Source organism: Lagenorhynchus albirostris, chromosome 12 (genome assembly GCF_949774975.1).
Source record: "Lagenorhynchus albirostris chromosome 12, mLagAlb1.1, whole genome shotgun sequence".
NCBI classification, from domain to species: Eukaryota; Metazoa; Chordata; class Mammalia; order Artiodactyla; family Delphinidae; genus Lagenorhynchus; species Lagenorhynchus albirostris.
This window is the reverse complement of record NC_083106.1, coordinates 8,975,716-8,993,073: the sequence shown is the minus strand read 5'-3', so window position 1 is coordinate 8,993,073 and position 17,358 is coordinate 8,975,716. Positions and strand designations below refer to the sequence as shown.

The window sequence follows — 17,358 nt, the reverse complement described above, 5'->3', positions numbered from 1 at the left end:
TTGGTACATGACTCCTTTTGAATTATGGTTAGCTCAGGGTATATACCCGGTAGTGGAATTTCTGGGTCATATGGTAGTTCTGTTTTTAGTTTTTTAAGGAACCTCCATATTGTTCTCCATAGTGGCTGCATCAATTTACATTCCCACCAACAGTGCAGGAGGGTTCCCTTTTCTCCACACCCTCTCCAGCATTTATTGTTTCTAGATTTTTTGATGATGGCCATTCTGACTGGTGTGAGATGATATCTCATTGTAGTTTTGATTTGCATTTCTCTAATGATTAATGATGTTGAGCATTCTTTCATGTGTTTGTTGGCAATCTGTATATCTTCTTTGGAGAAGTGTCTACTTAGGTCTTCTGCCCATTTTTGGATTGGGTTGTTTGTTTTTTTGTTACTGAGCTGCATGAGCTGCTTGTAAATTTTGGAGATTAATCCTTTGTCAGTTGCTTCATTTGCAAATCTTTTCTCCCATTCTGAGGGTTGTCTTTTGGTCTTGTTTATGGTTTCCTTTGCTGTGCAAAAGCTTTGAAGTTTCATTAGGTCCCATTTGTTTATTTTTGTTTTTATTTCCATTTCTCTAGGAGGTGGGTCAAAAAGGATCTTGCTGTGATTTATGTCATAGAGTGTTCTGCCTGTGTTTTCCTCTAAGAGTTTTATAGTGTCTGGCTTTACATTTAGGTCTTTAATCCATTTTGAGTTTATTTTTGTGTATGGTGTTAGGAAGTGTTCTAATCTCATACTTTTACATGTAGCTGTCCAGTTTTCCCAGCACCACTTATTGAAGAGGCTGTCTTTTCTCCACTGTATATTCTTGCCTCTTTTAGCAAAGATAAGTTGACCATATGTGCATGGGTTTATCTCTGGGCTTTCTGCCCTGTTCCATTGATCTATATTTCTGTTTTTGTGCCGGTACCATACTGTCTTGATTACTGTAGCTTTGTAGTATAGTCTGAAGTCAGGGAGCCTGATTCCTCCAGCTCCATTTTTTGTTCTCAAGATTGCTTTGGCTATTCGGGGTCTTTTGTGTTTCCATACAAATTGTGAAATTTTTTGTTCTAGTTCTGTGAAAAATGCCAGTGGTAGTTTGATAAGGATTTCATTGAATCTGTAGATTGCTTTGGGTAGTAGAGTCATTTTTACAATGTTGATTCTTCCACTCCAAGAACATGGTATATCTCTCCATCTATTTGTATCATCTTTAATTTCTTTCATCAGTGTCTTATAATTTTCTGCATACAGGTCTTTTGTCTCCTTAGGTAGGTTTATTCCTAGATATTTTATTCTTTTTGTTGCAGTGGTAAATGGGAGTGTTTTCTTAATTTCACGTTCAGATATTTCATCATTAGTGTATAGGAATGCCAGAGATTTCTGTGCATTAATTTTGTATCCTGACACTTTACCAAATTCATTGATTAGCTCTAGTAGTTTTCTGGTAGCATCTTTAGGATTCTCTATGTAGAGTATCATGTCATCTGCGAACAGTGACAGCTTTACTTCTTCTTTTCCGATTTGGATTCCTTTTATTTCTTTTTCTTCTCTGATTGCTGTGGCTAAAACTTCCAAAACTATGTTGAATAATAGTGGTGAGAGTGGGCAACCTTGTCCTGTTCCTGATCTTAGTGGAAACGGTTTCAGTTTTTCACCATTGAGGACGATGTTGGCTATGGGTTTGTCATACATGGCCTTTATTATGTTGAAGAAAGTTCCCTCTCTGCCTACTTTCTGCAGGGTTTTTATCATAAATGGATGTTGAATTTTGTTGAAAGCTTTCTCTGCATCTATTGAGATGATCATATGGTTTTTCTCTTTCAATTTGTTAAAATGGTGTATCACGTTGATTGATTTGTGTATATTGAAGAATCCTTGCATTCCTGGAATAAACCCCACTTGATCATGGTGTATGATCCTTTTAATGTGCTGTTGGATTCTGTTTGCTAGTATTTTGTTGAGGATTTTTGCATCTATGTTCATCAGTGATATTGGCCTGTAGTTTTCTTTCTTTGTGACATCTTTGTCTGGTTTTGGTATCAGGGTGATGGTGGTATGGTAGAATGAGTTTGGGAGTGTTCCTCCCTGTGCTATATTTTGGAAGAGTTTGAGAAGGATGGGTGTTAGCTCTTCTCTAAATGTTTGATAGAATTCGCCTGTGAAGCCATCTGGTCCTGGGCTTTTGTTTGTTGGAAGTTTTTATATCACTGTTTCAATATCAGTGCTTGTGGTTGGTCTGTTCATATTTTCTATTTCTTCCTGATTCAGTCTCGGCAGGTTGTGCATTTCTAAGAATTTGTCCATTTCTTCCAGGTTGTCCATTTTATTGGCATAGAGTTGCTTGTAGTAATCTCTCATGATCCTTTGTATTTCTGCAGTGTCAGTTGTTACTTCTCCTTTTTCATTTCTAATTCTATTGATTTGAGTCTTCTCCCTTTTTTTCTTGATGAGTTTGGCTAATGGTTTATCAATTTTGTTTATCTTCTCAAAGAACCAGCTTTTAGTTTTATTGATCTTTGCTATCATTTCCTTCATTTCTTTTTCATTTATTTCTGATCTGATCTTTATGATTTCTCTCCTTCTGCTAACTTTGGGGGGTTTTTGTTCTTCTTTCTCTAACTGCTTTAGATGCAAGGTTAGGTTGTTTATTTGAGATGTTTCCTGTTTCTTAAGGTAGGATTGTATAGCTATAAGCTTCCCTCTTAGAACTGCTTTTGATGCATCCCATAGGTTTTGGGTCATCGTGTCTCCATTGTCATTTGTTTCTAGGTATTTTTTTATTTCCTCTTTTATTTCTTCAGTGATCACTTCGTTATTAAGTAGTGTATTGTTTAGCCTCCATGTGTTTGTATTTTTTACAGATCTTTTCCTTTAATTGATATCTAGTCTCATAGCATTGTGGTCAGAAAAGATACTTGATAGGATTTCAGTTTTCTTAAATTTACCAGGGCTTGATTTGTGACCCAAGATATGATCTATCCTGGAGAATGTTCCATGAGCACTTGAGAAAAATGTGTATTCTGTTGTTTTTGAATGAAATGTCCTATAAATATCTGTTAAGTCCATCTTGTTTAATGTGTCTTTTTTTTTTTTTTGTGGTATGCGGGCCTCTCACTGTTGTGGTCTTTCCTGTTGCGGAGCACAGGCTCCGGACGCGCAGGCTCAGTGGCCATGGCTCACAGGCCTAGCCGCACCGTGGCATGTGGGATCCTCCTGGACCGGGGCACGAACCCGCATCCCCTGCATCGGCAGGCGGACTCTCAACCACTGCACCACCAGGGAAGCCTAATGTGTCATTTAAAGCTTTTGTTTCCTTATTTATTTTCATTTTGGATATTCTGTCCATTGGTGAAAGTGGGGTGTTAAAGTCCCCTACTATGATTGTGTTACTATTTCCCTTTTTATGTCTGTTAACATTTGCCTTATGTATTGAGGTGCTCCTACGTTGGGTGCATAAATATTTACAGTTGTTATATCTTCTTCTTGGATTGATCCGTTGATCATTATGTAGTGTCCTTCTTTGTCTCTTGTAATAGTGTTTATTTTAAAGTCTATTTTGTCTGATATGAGAATTGCTACTCTAGCTTTCTTTTGATTTCCCTGTGCATGGAATATCTTTTTCCATCCTCTCACTTTCAGTCTGTATGTGTCCTTAGGTCAAGTTGGTCTGTTGTAGACAGCATATATATGGGTTTTGGTTTTGTATCCATTCAGCCAGTCTGTGTCTTTTGGTTGGAGCATTTAATCCATTTACATTTAGAGTGTAATTATTGATATGAATGTTCCTATTCCCATTTTCTAAATTGTTTTGGGTTTGTTATTGTAGGTCTTTTCCTTTTCTGGTGCTTCTTGCCTAGAGAAGTTCCTTTAGCATTTGTTGTAAAGCTGGTTTGGTAGTGCTGAACTCTCTTAGCTTTTGCTTGTCTGTAAAGGTTTTAATTTCTCTGTCAAATCTGAATGAGATCCTTGCTGGGTAGAGTAATCTTGGTTGTAGGTGTTCCCCTTTCATCACTTTAAATATGTCCTGCCACTTGCTTCTGGCTTGCAGAGTTTCTGCTGAAAGATCAGCTGTTAACCTTATGGGGATTCCCTTGTATGTTATTTGTTGCTTTTCCCTTGCTGCTTTTAATGTACTTTTTTGTATTTAATTTTTGATAGTTTGTTTAATATGTGTCTTGGCGTGTTTCTCCTTGGGTTTATCCTGTGTGGGACTCTCTGTGCTTGCTGGACTTGATTAACTATTTCCTTTCCCATATTAGGGAAGTTTTCAACTATAATCTCTTCAAATATTTTCTCAGTCCCTTTCTCTTTCTCTTTTTCTTCTGGAACCCCTATAATTCGAATGTTGGTGCGTTTAATGTTGTCCCAGAGGTCTCTGAGACTGTCCTCAGTTCTTTTCATTCTTTTTTCTTTATTCTGCTCTGCAGTAGTTATTTCCACTATTTTATCTTCCAGGTCACGTATCTGTTCTTCTGCCTCAGTTATGCTGCTATTGATTCCTTGTAGAGAATTTTTAATTTCATTTATTGTGTTGTTCACCATTGTTTGTTTGCTCTGAAGTTCTTCTAGGTGTTTGTTAAGTATTTCTTGTATTTTCTCCATTCTATTTCCAAGATTTTGGATCATGTTTACTGTCATTACTCTGAATTGTTTTTCATGTAGACTGCCTATTTCCTCTTCATTTGTTAGGTCTGGTGGGTTTTTACCTTGCTCCTTCATCTGCTGTGTGTTTGTCTGTCTTCTCATTTTGCTTAACTTACTGTGTTGGGGGTCTCCTTTTCACAGTCTGCAGGTTCATAGTTCCCATTGTTTTTGGTGTCTGCCTCCAGTGGATAAGGTTGGTTCAGTGGGTGGTTTAGGCTTCCTGGCAGGACCGTGTCTGGTGATGTGTTTCGGGGTGTCTGTGAACTTATTATGATGTTAGGCAGCCTCTCTGCTAATGGGTGGTGTTGTGTTCCTGTCTTGCTAGTTGTTTGGCATGGGGCGTCCAGCACTGGAGCTTGCTGGCCGTTGGGTAGAGCTGGGTTTTAGCATTGAGATGGAGATCTCTGGGAGAGCTCTCGCCTATTGATACTACGTGGGGCCGGGAGGTCTCTGGTGGACCAAAGTCCTGAACTCGGCTCTCCCACCTCAGGCTCAGGCCTGACAGCCGGCCCGAGCACCAAGACCCTGTCAGCCACATGGCTGGGGAAGATGGGCTATGAGTTGGGTGTCAGCCACTGCCCTGTTGTAGCTCTGTCTCAGCTGTCTCCAAAGGTCACCCAGATACATTGGTCTATTCCACCATTCCTCAGAACTTGGACCTGCCAGTCTGGGATCTCCTGATACTCTTCACTGAAATATGTTGCATTCATGGTGGTGAGAGATGTGCTAGTAGTGTTGGTTATCTTCACTTCAGAGACTGGGACAGTCTGAGCCTTCATGTGGCCAAGTCAGGAGCACCTGGCCAGTGGTCCCAAAGTGATAACATGTCAGAATCCAAGAAGGCTTTTTGCAGCTCCCGAGCAGTGGTCCCAAGCAGCCATTCCGCTCAGGTGCAGCACTCTGACCAGGGGACTCGGTGGGACCCTCAAACGAGGGTTTCTGCTGGCCTTAGAGCCTGACTCGCCCACCCAGGCAAGGAGCTGAGGAGAGCGTCTCCCGGCCCCGTCTCACCAGAGGAGCGGACACCTGGAAGCTCACCACAGTATTTTAACGTCTAAGTTTCCAGTGTGGATTCATTCTCAGAAGTATCTAGTTCCCACTCTTTTAAACTTGTAATCAGTCTGTTTGTCTTGCAGCCTCCATGCTCTCCTGTCTCTGTACAGATAATTAGATGTTCATGTTCTTAGAAATGGCTGTAGAAATCAGGCACAGAGAGTAAATAGGAGTAACCTTCCCTGAGAATGTATCTCTTTGCTGTTCTCTGAACACAGCAGTGGACCGCAGTCCTCTCCCTGAATTCTTGCAGTTGCATGGGCTGCAGTGCCTGGGGGCCTCAGGCTTTCAGAAGGCCCAGATCTGAATGGTTGGTGTTGGTGACCACTTGGTGGTTTGTGAAGAGAACCTCATTCAGTCAGCATTTAGTTTCCCTTTTTCGTAGGCGCCTGTTTGGGACTCTGAACCATACTTAATACAGTGTTGAACACTTCATTAAATGCATTACTGGTGGGTACTGCAGGTGAGATAAAAACTGGAGTTCGGGTGTTTGTGGTTTAGTAGGTATGGTGGGTTATACTGAAAAAATAGCTGTACTATGAGCAGAGAAGACCCTTGCCATGTGAGTCTGGGCAGTGCTTCTGTGTACTACGAGCATCTAAAGGAGCTAGTGCTGTTCGGAATAGGACAGCTTTTCTGTGGGAAGCGTCTCTAAGATTTACAGTCAACAGGAAAGTGATGTGACACTCACACAATTGTAGTAAGATTGCATCTTTTGAATAAGCCTGGGTATCACCATGCATATGTGTCTTTAGTTATTATCTCACTAGCATGTTTTGAGAATTAAGATCTAGAGAATACCACGATAAAATATGTTAAATCATTATTAAACTCCATTATCTTTGCAGTGGTGTTGTAGATGTTTCATGTGTGTAGCTGTTTCCCTGCATATGTAGGTAGTAGCCAAGTGACAGTTGATTGCTGGGAGTGTCTGGACCTTCTCGCCCTCTCTTCCTGCGCCCTAGGCTGTTTGACATTGATTTTTAAAAAAAATAAGTGTGGTTGTTTTATAATATTATATTAGTTTCAGGTGTACAGCATAGTGATTCAGTGTTTTTATAGACTATATTCCATATAAAGTTATAAAATAATGGCTGTATTTCCCTGAGCTGTACAATATATCCTTATTACTTACCTATTTTATACATAGTGGTTTGTACCTCACAGTCCCCTACCCTTCTTTTGCCCCTCCCCCTTACCTCTCCCCACTGGTAAATAGTTTTCTATATCTGTGAGTCTGTTTCTGTTTTGTTGTACACATTCAATTGTTTTATTTTTTAGATTCTGCTTATAAGTGATAACATACACCGTATTTGTCTTTCTCTGACTTATTTCACTAAGCGTAATACTCTCTAGGTCCATCTGAGAATATCCCTACCTTTAAAGGCAGTCTTGGAAGGCAGATTTGAACTAGCCTCCAGGCAGCTATCGAAACTAATTAGGAGCCAGTTAAAACTCCCTTGATGTTTGTGGGTTGTGGAAAATTCCCCAGGGAAAGGAGTGCCTGTAATTAGAGGCAGGTCAGTGTAGTTACTTTCAAATGTGGAGGTCTTCCCTGGTGGCGCAGTGGTTGGGAGTTCGCCTGCCGATGCAGGGGACGCGGGTTCGTGCCCCAGTCCGGGAAGATCCCACATGCCGCGGAGCGGCTGGGCCCATGAGCCATGGCCGCTGAGCCTGCGCGTCCGGAGCCTGTGCTCCGCAACGGGAGAGGCCCCAGCAGTGAGAGGCCCGCGAACCGCAAAAAAAAAAAAAAAAAAAAGAAAAGAAATGTGGAGTTCAGGACCTGTTGTTGTCTGTGGAAAGGAGGCATCAGGGGAGCCCCGGTGCGGCAGCAGCCACCCTCCCTCCACCCTGACGTGGAGCTCAGCCCAGGGCAGCAGGTGTGCTTCATTTACATTACCACTCAGCAAAACTCATGTTTATGTCCTTTTCTTTGCTCAAACCTGCAAACAACTCTGTAGTCAAAAGCTTAGATTGTTGGCAATATTTTATTCAAAAGTTTCTACTTTGTTTTTTTTCCTGTTTTGCATTTATCTAGCAACATCTATGTATTTTTTCCTAAAATCTACTCTCCGCTTCTCATCTCAGTCTTCTGCCTAACTACTGTATAAATTTTTATCCTTTAGAAAGAAATAGAGCTTTATTCTGAAATTTTCTTATATCCATTTGTTACTCCTAATATGTTTTTTCTTTGTGGATACTTTCTTAGCTTGAGAATTAAAATAGCATTTTTGATACTTTTTTTGGGATTTTCTAGATTCAGAGAGTACTCATTAAGGTTGTATATAATAACTAAAAAAACTCTCTTAATAATTGATTTAAATTATCAAAAAACCCCAGAGAACTGATGCCTAATATAGTTCACAGTGCGTTAAACCTGCTTATTGTGAGATGTACCATCCATGTAGAAGAATATGTCAGACATAGAGGTGTAGTAAAGAATAATTATGGAGTGAACATCCCATAACTACCACCCAGATCAAGACATGGAATATATGGGATATTGCTAGCGTCCCAGCAGTACCACTGTGTGCGCCCTCCCCAGGCACAATTTATAACCCCCCTCCCCTTTCAGGTGACTACTAAAACAAGTGACACATGCATTTTTATTCCCCCCAATAGTAAATTTTATCCATGTTGGTGGAAAGTAGGAATCAGATAAAACAGAATAACCTGTAGTGAAATAGCTTTAGTTAGAAAACAGAATATCTAACCGGGGGCAAGAGGGGCAGCAAGTACAGCACAGGGGCCTCCTGCATAATAGATGTTCAGTTAACATTTGTTGGTCGATTAATCCAGGAGTGCCTGTAATTAGTACAGAATTTTCTTGATGATGTACAATTCTGTCCCTAAGTTGTACTTTCCCAAATTCTCGGGCTCCTAATTTGCCATTAGGACTGGATAGTATGGGAAGTTAGAGTGTGAGGCATCTTACATGTTTACTGTCTCCTAGATCGCTGTCAGGTTATTAATTCAATCAGGCACATGTATTATTTGCTTTAAGATTGTAATCTTCTAAAAGCAGATTATAGTAGAATTGATAGAATAGAATAGATTTTTCAGTGATTTACTATAGGAATAGTCTGAAAATAAGCTGTAATTAACAGAAGCAGGTTTGGGCCAGAATTCAGAGGTTAGCATTGTTTCTTCCTAATGAAAGCCTCCAAGGATGGCTCATGGGCCTGTATTACAGTTTTAGGGTAAAAAACATCATAATGCCAAACTGAGTATTTACTTTCAGTCTGTTATCAAAAAACTTTGTATGAATAGTTGCTTTTCTCACCTGATTTTAAAAATTGAGGTGAGATATATGTAACAAAATTTACCATTTTTATCATTTTTAAGTGTACAATTCAATAGCCTTAATAGAAGTACATTCACGTTATTATGCAGCCCTCACCACTGTCCATCTCCAAAATTTTTTCATCATCCCAAACTGCAACTCTGTACCCATTCAATAATGACTCTCCTGTCTCCCCGCCCCCAGCCCCTCACAGCCACCATTTCTGCTGTCTCTATGAAGTTGGCTACTCTAGATACTTCATATAAGTAGAATCATACTTACATGTATTTGTCCTTCTGTGTCTGGCTTATTCCACTCAGCACAGTGTCTTCAAGGTTCATCCATGTTGCAGCATGTGTCAGACAGAATTTCAGTTTTTTTAAGGCTGAATAATACTGTATGTTTTTCCACATTTTGTTTCCTCATTCATCTGTCTGAGGACACTTGGGTTCCTTACACCTTTTGGCTATTGTGAATAGTGCTGCTTTGAACATGGATGTGCAAATATCTGTTCTGAGCCCTGCTTTCAGTTGAATAGTTGCTTTTTAATCTTTTTACACCAAACACCTTTACTAGTGTTGATTTGACAGTCAGCTTCCCTCAGAAACTAGTTAATCAGTTAGAGCCTTATTTTCTCATCCTCATGAGAAAATAAGACAGAAGGGAAGTATCCAACATCACCTATTTCTATTAACGGTAGCACTAAGATAGGCACCAGCCTTTCAGTAATTAGGAGACTATGATGGTAGTTTTTTTGTTGTTAGATTTTTGTGTCTGTTATCCATTTGAGAAATAATAAAGGAGCATGTCATTTTTCCTTAAATGACCTGCCTTATTTTGTCTAGCGTATATGGCACTCTGTAATTTTAAAAGTTTGATTAAAAACCATTAGCAGCGTATATAAAATGAAATACTTTTGTCTGTGCTTTTACTATGGAAATTTATCCTACATACTTTATTTCAACAGTTATTTAAGGCTTCTATTCTGGAGAGTTAGCATATGTCAGTGATTTGTAACCTTTCTGGTTTTAGGGCCCCTTTGTAGTCTCAAAAATTATTGAAGTCTGAAAAGAGCTTTTGATTATGTGGGTGTTAGCTCTTGATATTTACCATATTAGAAATTAAAACTGAGAAATTAAAAAAAATTACTAATTCATTTAAAAACAATAAACCTATAAATATTATAAATAATATATTTTTTATGAAAAATGACTATTTTCTGACTAAAATAATTACTGAGAAGAGTAACATTATTTTACATTTTGGTAAAATATCTTTAATGTCTGACTTATTGAAACGATAGTTGAATTCCCATTATGCTTCTGCATTCATTGTTACAATATGCTGTTTTTGTTGAAATGTCTGAAAAAAATCTGACCTCACACAGATATGTAGCTGGAAAAGGGAAGAGTATTTTAATAGTCTTTTCAGCTAATCATGAATATTTTTCTTTGATACTGTACTAAACTCAACAAATGGTAGTTTCTTAAAGGTTAGTAGCAATGTAGAATTTTAAATATATCAGTGACTTTTTTGTACTTCGTTATATTAAAATCCATTTGTCTTTCTTGCACCTTGAATGGCTCTGTCAAGCATAATTGGTATCATCATTCACTGGTCATTTGAAGAGTATTGCTTCAGCAAATTATGCGAATCTTCCGACTATTGACACACTATGAAATATACTGTCAGAAATTCACATTTATTAATATCACCTTCTGTTGCTTGCAGAGTGTCTTTAAATCTTGGGGAGCTATCAAGCTTATAGTGATAGATGCTGGTTTTCCCACAATTCTAATTTTAACTTGAAAGCTCTACTTTTATTATCAGCAACAAATACCATCAGTTGTTTTCTTTAAAGTGACAGCTCACTTTGTTCACATTAGAGAAAAATGTCTGCCAAAGACCCAAGCCTAAATGACCATAATTTGTCATTCATTCTTTCCCGTAAACATGGCATTTCATGAAAAAGCAGTTTGCTCAGCCCATAACTTAAACTATAGCACAAGTGCTTTTTCTTAGGATTACCACTGTGGTGCTGTAGTCAGCAGAAGTGCTATGTGTGTATTTACTGTTTGAAACACAGAATATTAAACAACCATGTCCTCAAGGGGTGAGATTTAATAAATTAATAATTTTTACTGCTGCACTAAGAACTTTTTTTATCTTTAATATTTATTTATTTACTTGGCTGTGCCGGGTCTTAGTTGCGGCGTGCGGGATCTTTAGTTGCGGCATGTAGGATCTAGTTCCCTGACCAGGGATCGAACCTGGGCCCCCCTGTTAAGACTCTGGGAGCGCAGAGTCTTAACTGCTGGACCACCAGCGAAGTCCCAAGAACATTCTTAAGTGAAGCTGACATTTAAAAAGCTCTGATGAGCACTGGTGCTGGCTGGTGCTGGGCCTTTATTTGTGTCACAGAGCTGGCTGATAGTTTGACCCACTGTTGCTGTCGCACCGTTGATAGAAATTGTCAATGCAGTGAAGAAGACAAATAATGTCTTAGTTTTATTTTGAAAATAATTTTGACGTTATAGACCCCTCTCCCTCCAGGACAGTGTGAGGGAACTGACGGTTTACATTGTCGTGTTTAATGTGGGTGCTTTAGTAATTGTGGATTATGCTCTTAAATAGTTTAAACTGTGTATATATTGCTGGGTCTTGAGAAGTCGCTTTTGCTTTTCCCCTCTGTGGTGCTGTCCCCAGGCCAGGGTAGGGACTAAGGGAGTATTATACAGTGACATTAGACTTTCAGGAGGAAGGACATGGCACAATTTGAATTTTATAGCATTTGTTTTCACTTTTTCCCCTCGGGTACAAGTGCTTCCTGAGAGAATCTGTTTTGATTTTAGACACATAGGAAGTATATGTCCTGTGACTCACCTGAATTAGGGTATCTCCAGGAAATTATCTGTAGCTGCTGCCTTGCCCCCTCCTGCATCCTCTTACAGACTTTTACTGAGTAACTTGTTTGTGCTAAGCTCCTTGCCAGGGACGAGAAGGGTAGGCTCCCAGCCTCTAGACGCAGCGAGAGGAAGACTGTTGCACGGGTTAGTACGGAGTCTCTGGGAAGCTTCATGGGAGAGGGGGTGTTCGGTGGGTGTTAGAGGGGGTGTGGGCTGGCTGGGCAAAGGAGCAGCAGGTGTGGAGACATGAAGGAGAGGGGGCGCTCAGTACTTGGGGACATGGTTCAGGGAATGGCTAGAGGGCGACGGCTGCAGCACAGGCTGGACGTGGAGGCTGTGGCAGAAGAGGACAGGTTGAAATCACATCCTAAGGGGTCTTGCTGGGACTTGATCTCATAGGCCAGTGGTTCTCAAAGCTGGTCCCAGACCAGCAGTGTTAGCGTCTCTCAGGAGCTTGTTAGAAATGCAGATACCGAAGCCCAGCCCTTGACCTTCCGTGTCAGGTATTTGGGGGTGGGGGTGGGCTGTCCGTTTCAGCTAGCTCTCTGGGGTGGGGGTGGGGTGGGGGTGGGAGACTGCCTGGGCGGGGCGAGAACAGTCCAGGCTCTCGGGGCAGCCTTGAATTTTAGAAAGATCGCTCTGAGGGTCCTCTGGAAGGTGGGGTGGTGTGGGGAAGTTAGGGATCAAGTTGTCCAGTGTCTTTGCGGATGTGATGTGGGCCTGGACTGAAGGCAGCAGGAAGGAAGAGGGGGTGGGTTTGCTGGAGGTAGATTCTCTAGGACTGTGTTCCGGTAGACGATGTAAAAGCCGAGAAGGCAGCTGTGCCTTGCTCTGTGACCTGCCGGCAGTTAAAGGCCTTTGCTGCCTTGTGTCTTCAGGGATTATTTTTTACTGAAAGTGAAAACATCAGTTCAGAGAACTTGCCTGAGGCTCTCCTGCATCCTCTTTGAAGATGCCTGCTTAACTCAGGCTGATGACCTCTGGGTGGTAAAGGTGCACCTTCAGGGCTCACGGTCCTAGGAAGGACAGTCTTAGGTGTTATTTCATGCACTATGCACAGCTGCGGGCAAATTTAGTAAATGGTACCTGGCGCTCAGACGCCTCATGTTCATGTTGTCTGTAAGCTGGCGAGGAGCACCCTTTTACTATTCGAATTTTACCAGTCAGTTGCTCCATTTGATATATGTAAGTGTCCAGACGGGTCTCTGATTTCAGTTACAGTGATTATCATGTTATTATATGATATTCATATGTTCATGCAAAAAGGTGTATTAGAACCTTTATTCTTCAATATTTTAAAGTTTTTTTTTTATGTCCTATTTTGTTTTACAGATTTGTAAGACTCCAGGGCCTTCAAGCTGTGATTAATCCCATGGTTCCTGAAATGACTGGGAAAGCAGACGTTTTATGTACCAGTTGAAGAGTGTATGTCCATGTCTATTTAAAACCTTCTTTCTGTGCATACACCTTTACACGAGAAGGCAGGCTCATTCTTGTGTGCACTTGAAGAGTTTTACAACTGATGAAAATTAATTTAAGAATCAGATGGAGCAACTTGACACCACTGGGCTTGGGAGCCCGGGGAGAAAAATACATCAGTAATGGCCAGTTTTCCATATGGTCTTCACGGGTGAAGAAGGTTTGCAAAAAGAAGAAAAAAAAACTTGCACAGATCAGGCCTCAAAAATACCTCTCCAGTTTAAAGAAGGAACTAAGTGAGAAGGTGACTGAGGGAGAAGTGTGATTTCAAGCATTGCAGAGGGGAGCATGCAGTGCTTTTTGCACTTTATTTTTCAGTGGGTCTGGTGATTTGGACAGAGGTGAACATTCTGGACCGAAGAGTGGCTCTTACTGTGTGGTTATGACTGGAGGGAAGCCAGTTAGGGTATGATGGGACAAGTTTGAACAGCGAACTGATTCCTTTGCCCTTTTTCAGTTAACTGTATTCCAGAAATTTTAATTTATTACTTCCCTTTTCCTTTCCTGTACCTATAGGATAATACCTTAAGGTAGCAGTTGAAACTGATAATTGCAAACTAATTATCAAGGAGCATCCGAGTAAAGCTTCTTTCCCTGGACTGTACACGTGGCGTTTGGAGCCAGTCTCTGGAGGTGATCAGGAAGGTGCCCGTCAGCTGAACGTGGTCGCTTTGTAGGGAGACAGTGGGGAAGAAGCTGACTCTCACCTGTGTTTTCCGTTTTAAGGGATTCTCTTCCGTGTTGAGTCTAGGAATCTTTGTATATAAGAGGAAGGCTACTTGATGGACTTAATTCTGAGATTAGTTTTTTTCCTTCAAGATGGAAAAGTATGTAACCTTTACGAGCGGAAAGGGGAGAAGTGACTAGGGTAGGAAGGGAGGAGACACAGCCTGCAGCCCAGCTTGGCTCCCGTTTGCCAGCAGGAGTATTTAGGATTCGCGGGGGGCCCACACTCAGACTCCCTCCCGTGAGAGCTTTAGAGCCTTCTGGCTCTGCTGAGGGAAGGGACTTTCTCACCCGCCTCTATGGCACCGAGGGGTGCGTCGGCCTGCAGAGGGGCCCTCCCCGGGGACGCAGCCACCTGCTGGGAAGCCAGGTTGGGCTCCGAAGTTGGAGGTTTCTGGTTCTGAACAGTGGGGAAAGAGTCCTTTTTTCTCCTAAAATTTGGACTGCTGTCTGCACAAACTCTGGTCTGTTTTGCACGGTTTGTGTGCCTTTTTTTCCCTTTATGCAATCTTTTTCAGCTTTAGCAGCAGAGATTTGTCTAGTTGAGAAAACAAGCCAGAGGGTGGCTTCAGAAGGAAGATGATCCCCATGTATTCTGTCTCTGCATCTGAGCTTTTGAAGAGAAGATTCCAGCTCGAGGGATTCTCAAAGCCTTAAGTTACTTGAAATCTATGTATTTGCAGCCCTTTGTCTCTGGAATCACATTACACTAAACTGGAATCTCAGGCTGAATAAGAAGAACCAAGTTGAGTGAAAAGAAGAACACTCAGTTTCTTTGTCACCACTTGTTAACAATGCTCTTTCTCCAAAGGGTCAGCCCCCTCTTCCTCTGAGGACTTGAGCATAAAAATGGACCCCACGTTGTTTTTAAGCATTACCTTTTCTTAGCGGACTGCCGTCATCTTTTCTAGAGGAATTTTTTCACTATGCATTTGGTGGATCTTTATAAAATACTGACCTTCTAATTAGAACCGGGTCAGTCTTAAAAGGGGGTCAGGGAAAACAGCGCAAGCCAACCACAAAAATAACATCGATCTGTCAGTGAAAGCAATTTTTCAGCATTCAGCATTACTTTTTAAGTAAAACGGTTCTTCAAAAAAAAGTATGTATGCAGCGGTGGAGCATGGGCCTGTCCTGTGCAGTGACTCCAACATCCTCTGCCTGTCCTGGAAGGGCCGCGTCCCCAAGAGTGAGAAGGAGAAGCCCGTGTGCAGAAGGCGCTACTACGAGGAGGGCTGGCTGGCCACGGGTAACGGGCGCGGCGTTGTTGGCGTGACCTTCACCTCCAGCCACTGCCGCCGGGACAGGAACACTCCGCAGAGAATCAACTTCAACCTTCGGGGCCACAACAGCGAGGTGAGCGGGCTTCTGTTTCCCTTTTGGTCTGGTCACTAGCAGTGGATTTGAGCCCATCCTGCATGGATTCCAGTTTCTCAGACTTGCTGCTGAGGGAGACTTTTCAAACGTGAACCCTGTCTTGTGTGTGTGTCCCAGTCGGAGACACAGTTCCCGGCGGGCTGTGTCACCTCTCCAGCGTCCCTGGTCGTCCTCTCCCTGCGGTGGGTGGGCTGCCCCCTGGCAGGGACACCAGGGCGGCTTTCTGACCAGGTGTGAGGTTGGATGAGACGATCCTAACCTGCCTGTCATGCTCTGAGCCTTTATGGTCGCCTGTATCCATGGCAAAGAGTCACTGCCCCAGTGTCAGACGGGGAGTGCAGGCCATGGAAGTGGTGCTGGCTTGGCCGTGCACAGTTCACATCTGCATGCTTTGTGATGGTGTAACACCTAGCTTGTATTCTTGTAGTGGGAGGTAAACAAATGAATTAATTGGACAGAGGTGAAAGGAGTAATTGGACAAGAGTCATGGTTTTTCACATCTATGGGGTATATTCTGTTGAGGACATTATATATATATGTATACATGCGTATAGATTCCTCTGGGCTTCTGAAACATAACCATGGTCATTATCTTTGAAATTCCTTCAACCAGCATTTAGTGAGCAGTGTGTTTACAAAAAGAGTTGTACTTGCATAGCGTGTTAACCATATTCATGCTTCACTGTTCACTAGTTTCTTATGAGGAATCCACCTTAAATTGTCACTAGATGGTTTTTGGTTAGTCGTTATAAAGGGGAAGAGTATTTTTGAAGGGTAGCATACAGTAAAGTGCATTAACCGTACGCATACGTACGTCTCAGTGATTATTTACATACGCAGTCACCCATGTAACCTTCCCCCAGATCAGGGTGTAGAACATTTCCAGGACCTCTCACAGGTACCTGCTGCCCCTTCCCAGGCCCTACAGCCCACTGAGAGGTGACCCAGACTCTGGCTGTGTCATCACAGATCAGTTGTGCCTGTGCTTGAACTTCATGTAAGTGGAATCATTCATTTTATTCTCTTTGTGTCTGGCTTCTTTCACTCAACATTGTGTCTGTAAGATTCATCCTTGTCGTGTGTGCTGTTAGTTTGTTCCTTTTAACTGATGTTAGTTTTCCACTGAAGGAGGACACCACAGTTTTTCCATTCCTCCATTCTTCAAATGGTGGGCATTTGGAATGCTTCCAGTTTCTTGCTGTCTTGGTGAAACCTGCTCCGAACATTCGTGTGCGTGCCTTCTTGTGGACCTGTGCACTCATGACAGGTTTCCAGGTTGCACAGTGGGCATGCATTTAGGTGTAACAGGAATTGCCAGGAACAGTTTTCCAAAGTGATTGTGCCGTTTGATACCCCTACCATGGATGTATGAAAAGTTTCAGTTGTGTAAGAAACTTCTTTTGGATTTGAACTTTTCATATTAAAAAAAGGTAGTTTCATGCAAGGAATTTTGGTTTACAGATTCTTCTGTCCTTACTACACACACACACACACACACACACACACACACAGACCTGTAATTTTGAACTGGATGCTCTCTTAAAAGACATATTTTTCTTTTTCTTTTTAATAGATCTTTATTGGAGTATAATTGCTTCACGATACTGTGTTAGTTTCTGTTGCACAACAAAGCAAATCAGCCATAGGCATACACATGTCCCCATATCCCCTCCCTCTTGAGCTTCCCTCCCACCCTCCCTACCCCACCCCTCTAGGTCATCGCAAAGCACCGAGCTGATCTCCCTGTGCTATGCTGCTGTTTCCCACCAGCCAACTATTTTACATTCGGTAGCATATATATGTCGATGCTACTCTCACTTCACCCCAGCTTCCCCCCCGCCCCGCACCCCATGTCCCCAAGTCCATTTTCTATGTCTGCCTCTTTATTCCTGCCCTGCAA

The 17,358-nt window shown here is 41.8% G+C and overlaps 1 protein-coding gene across 1 annotated transcript in view; it reads left to right on the top strand.

The window, feature by feature from the left end:
* Nucleotides 1-17,358, top strand: part of TULP4 (TUB like protein 4) — a 222,115-nt gene that overhangs the window by 44,019 nt on the left and 160,738 nt on the right. The window contains exon 2 of the mRNA XM_060167747.1: nt 13,209-15,437. Within this exon, the coding sequence (XP_060023730.1) occupies nt 15,186-15,437 (252 nt within the window). The 5' untranslated portion in view covers nt 13,209-15,185. The remainder of the gene's footprint in view (nt 1-13,208; nt 15,438-17,358) is intronic.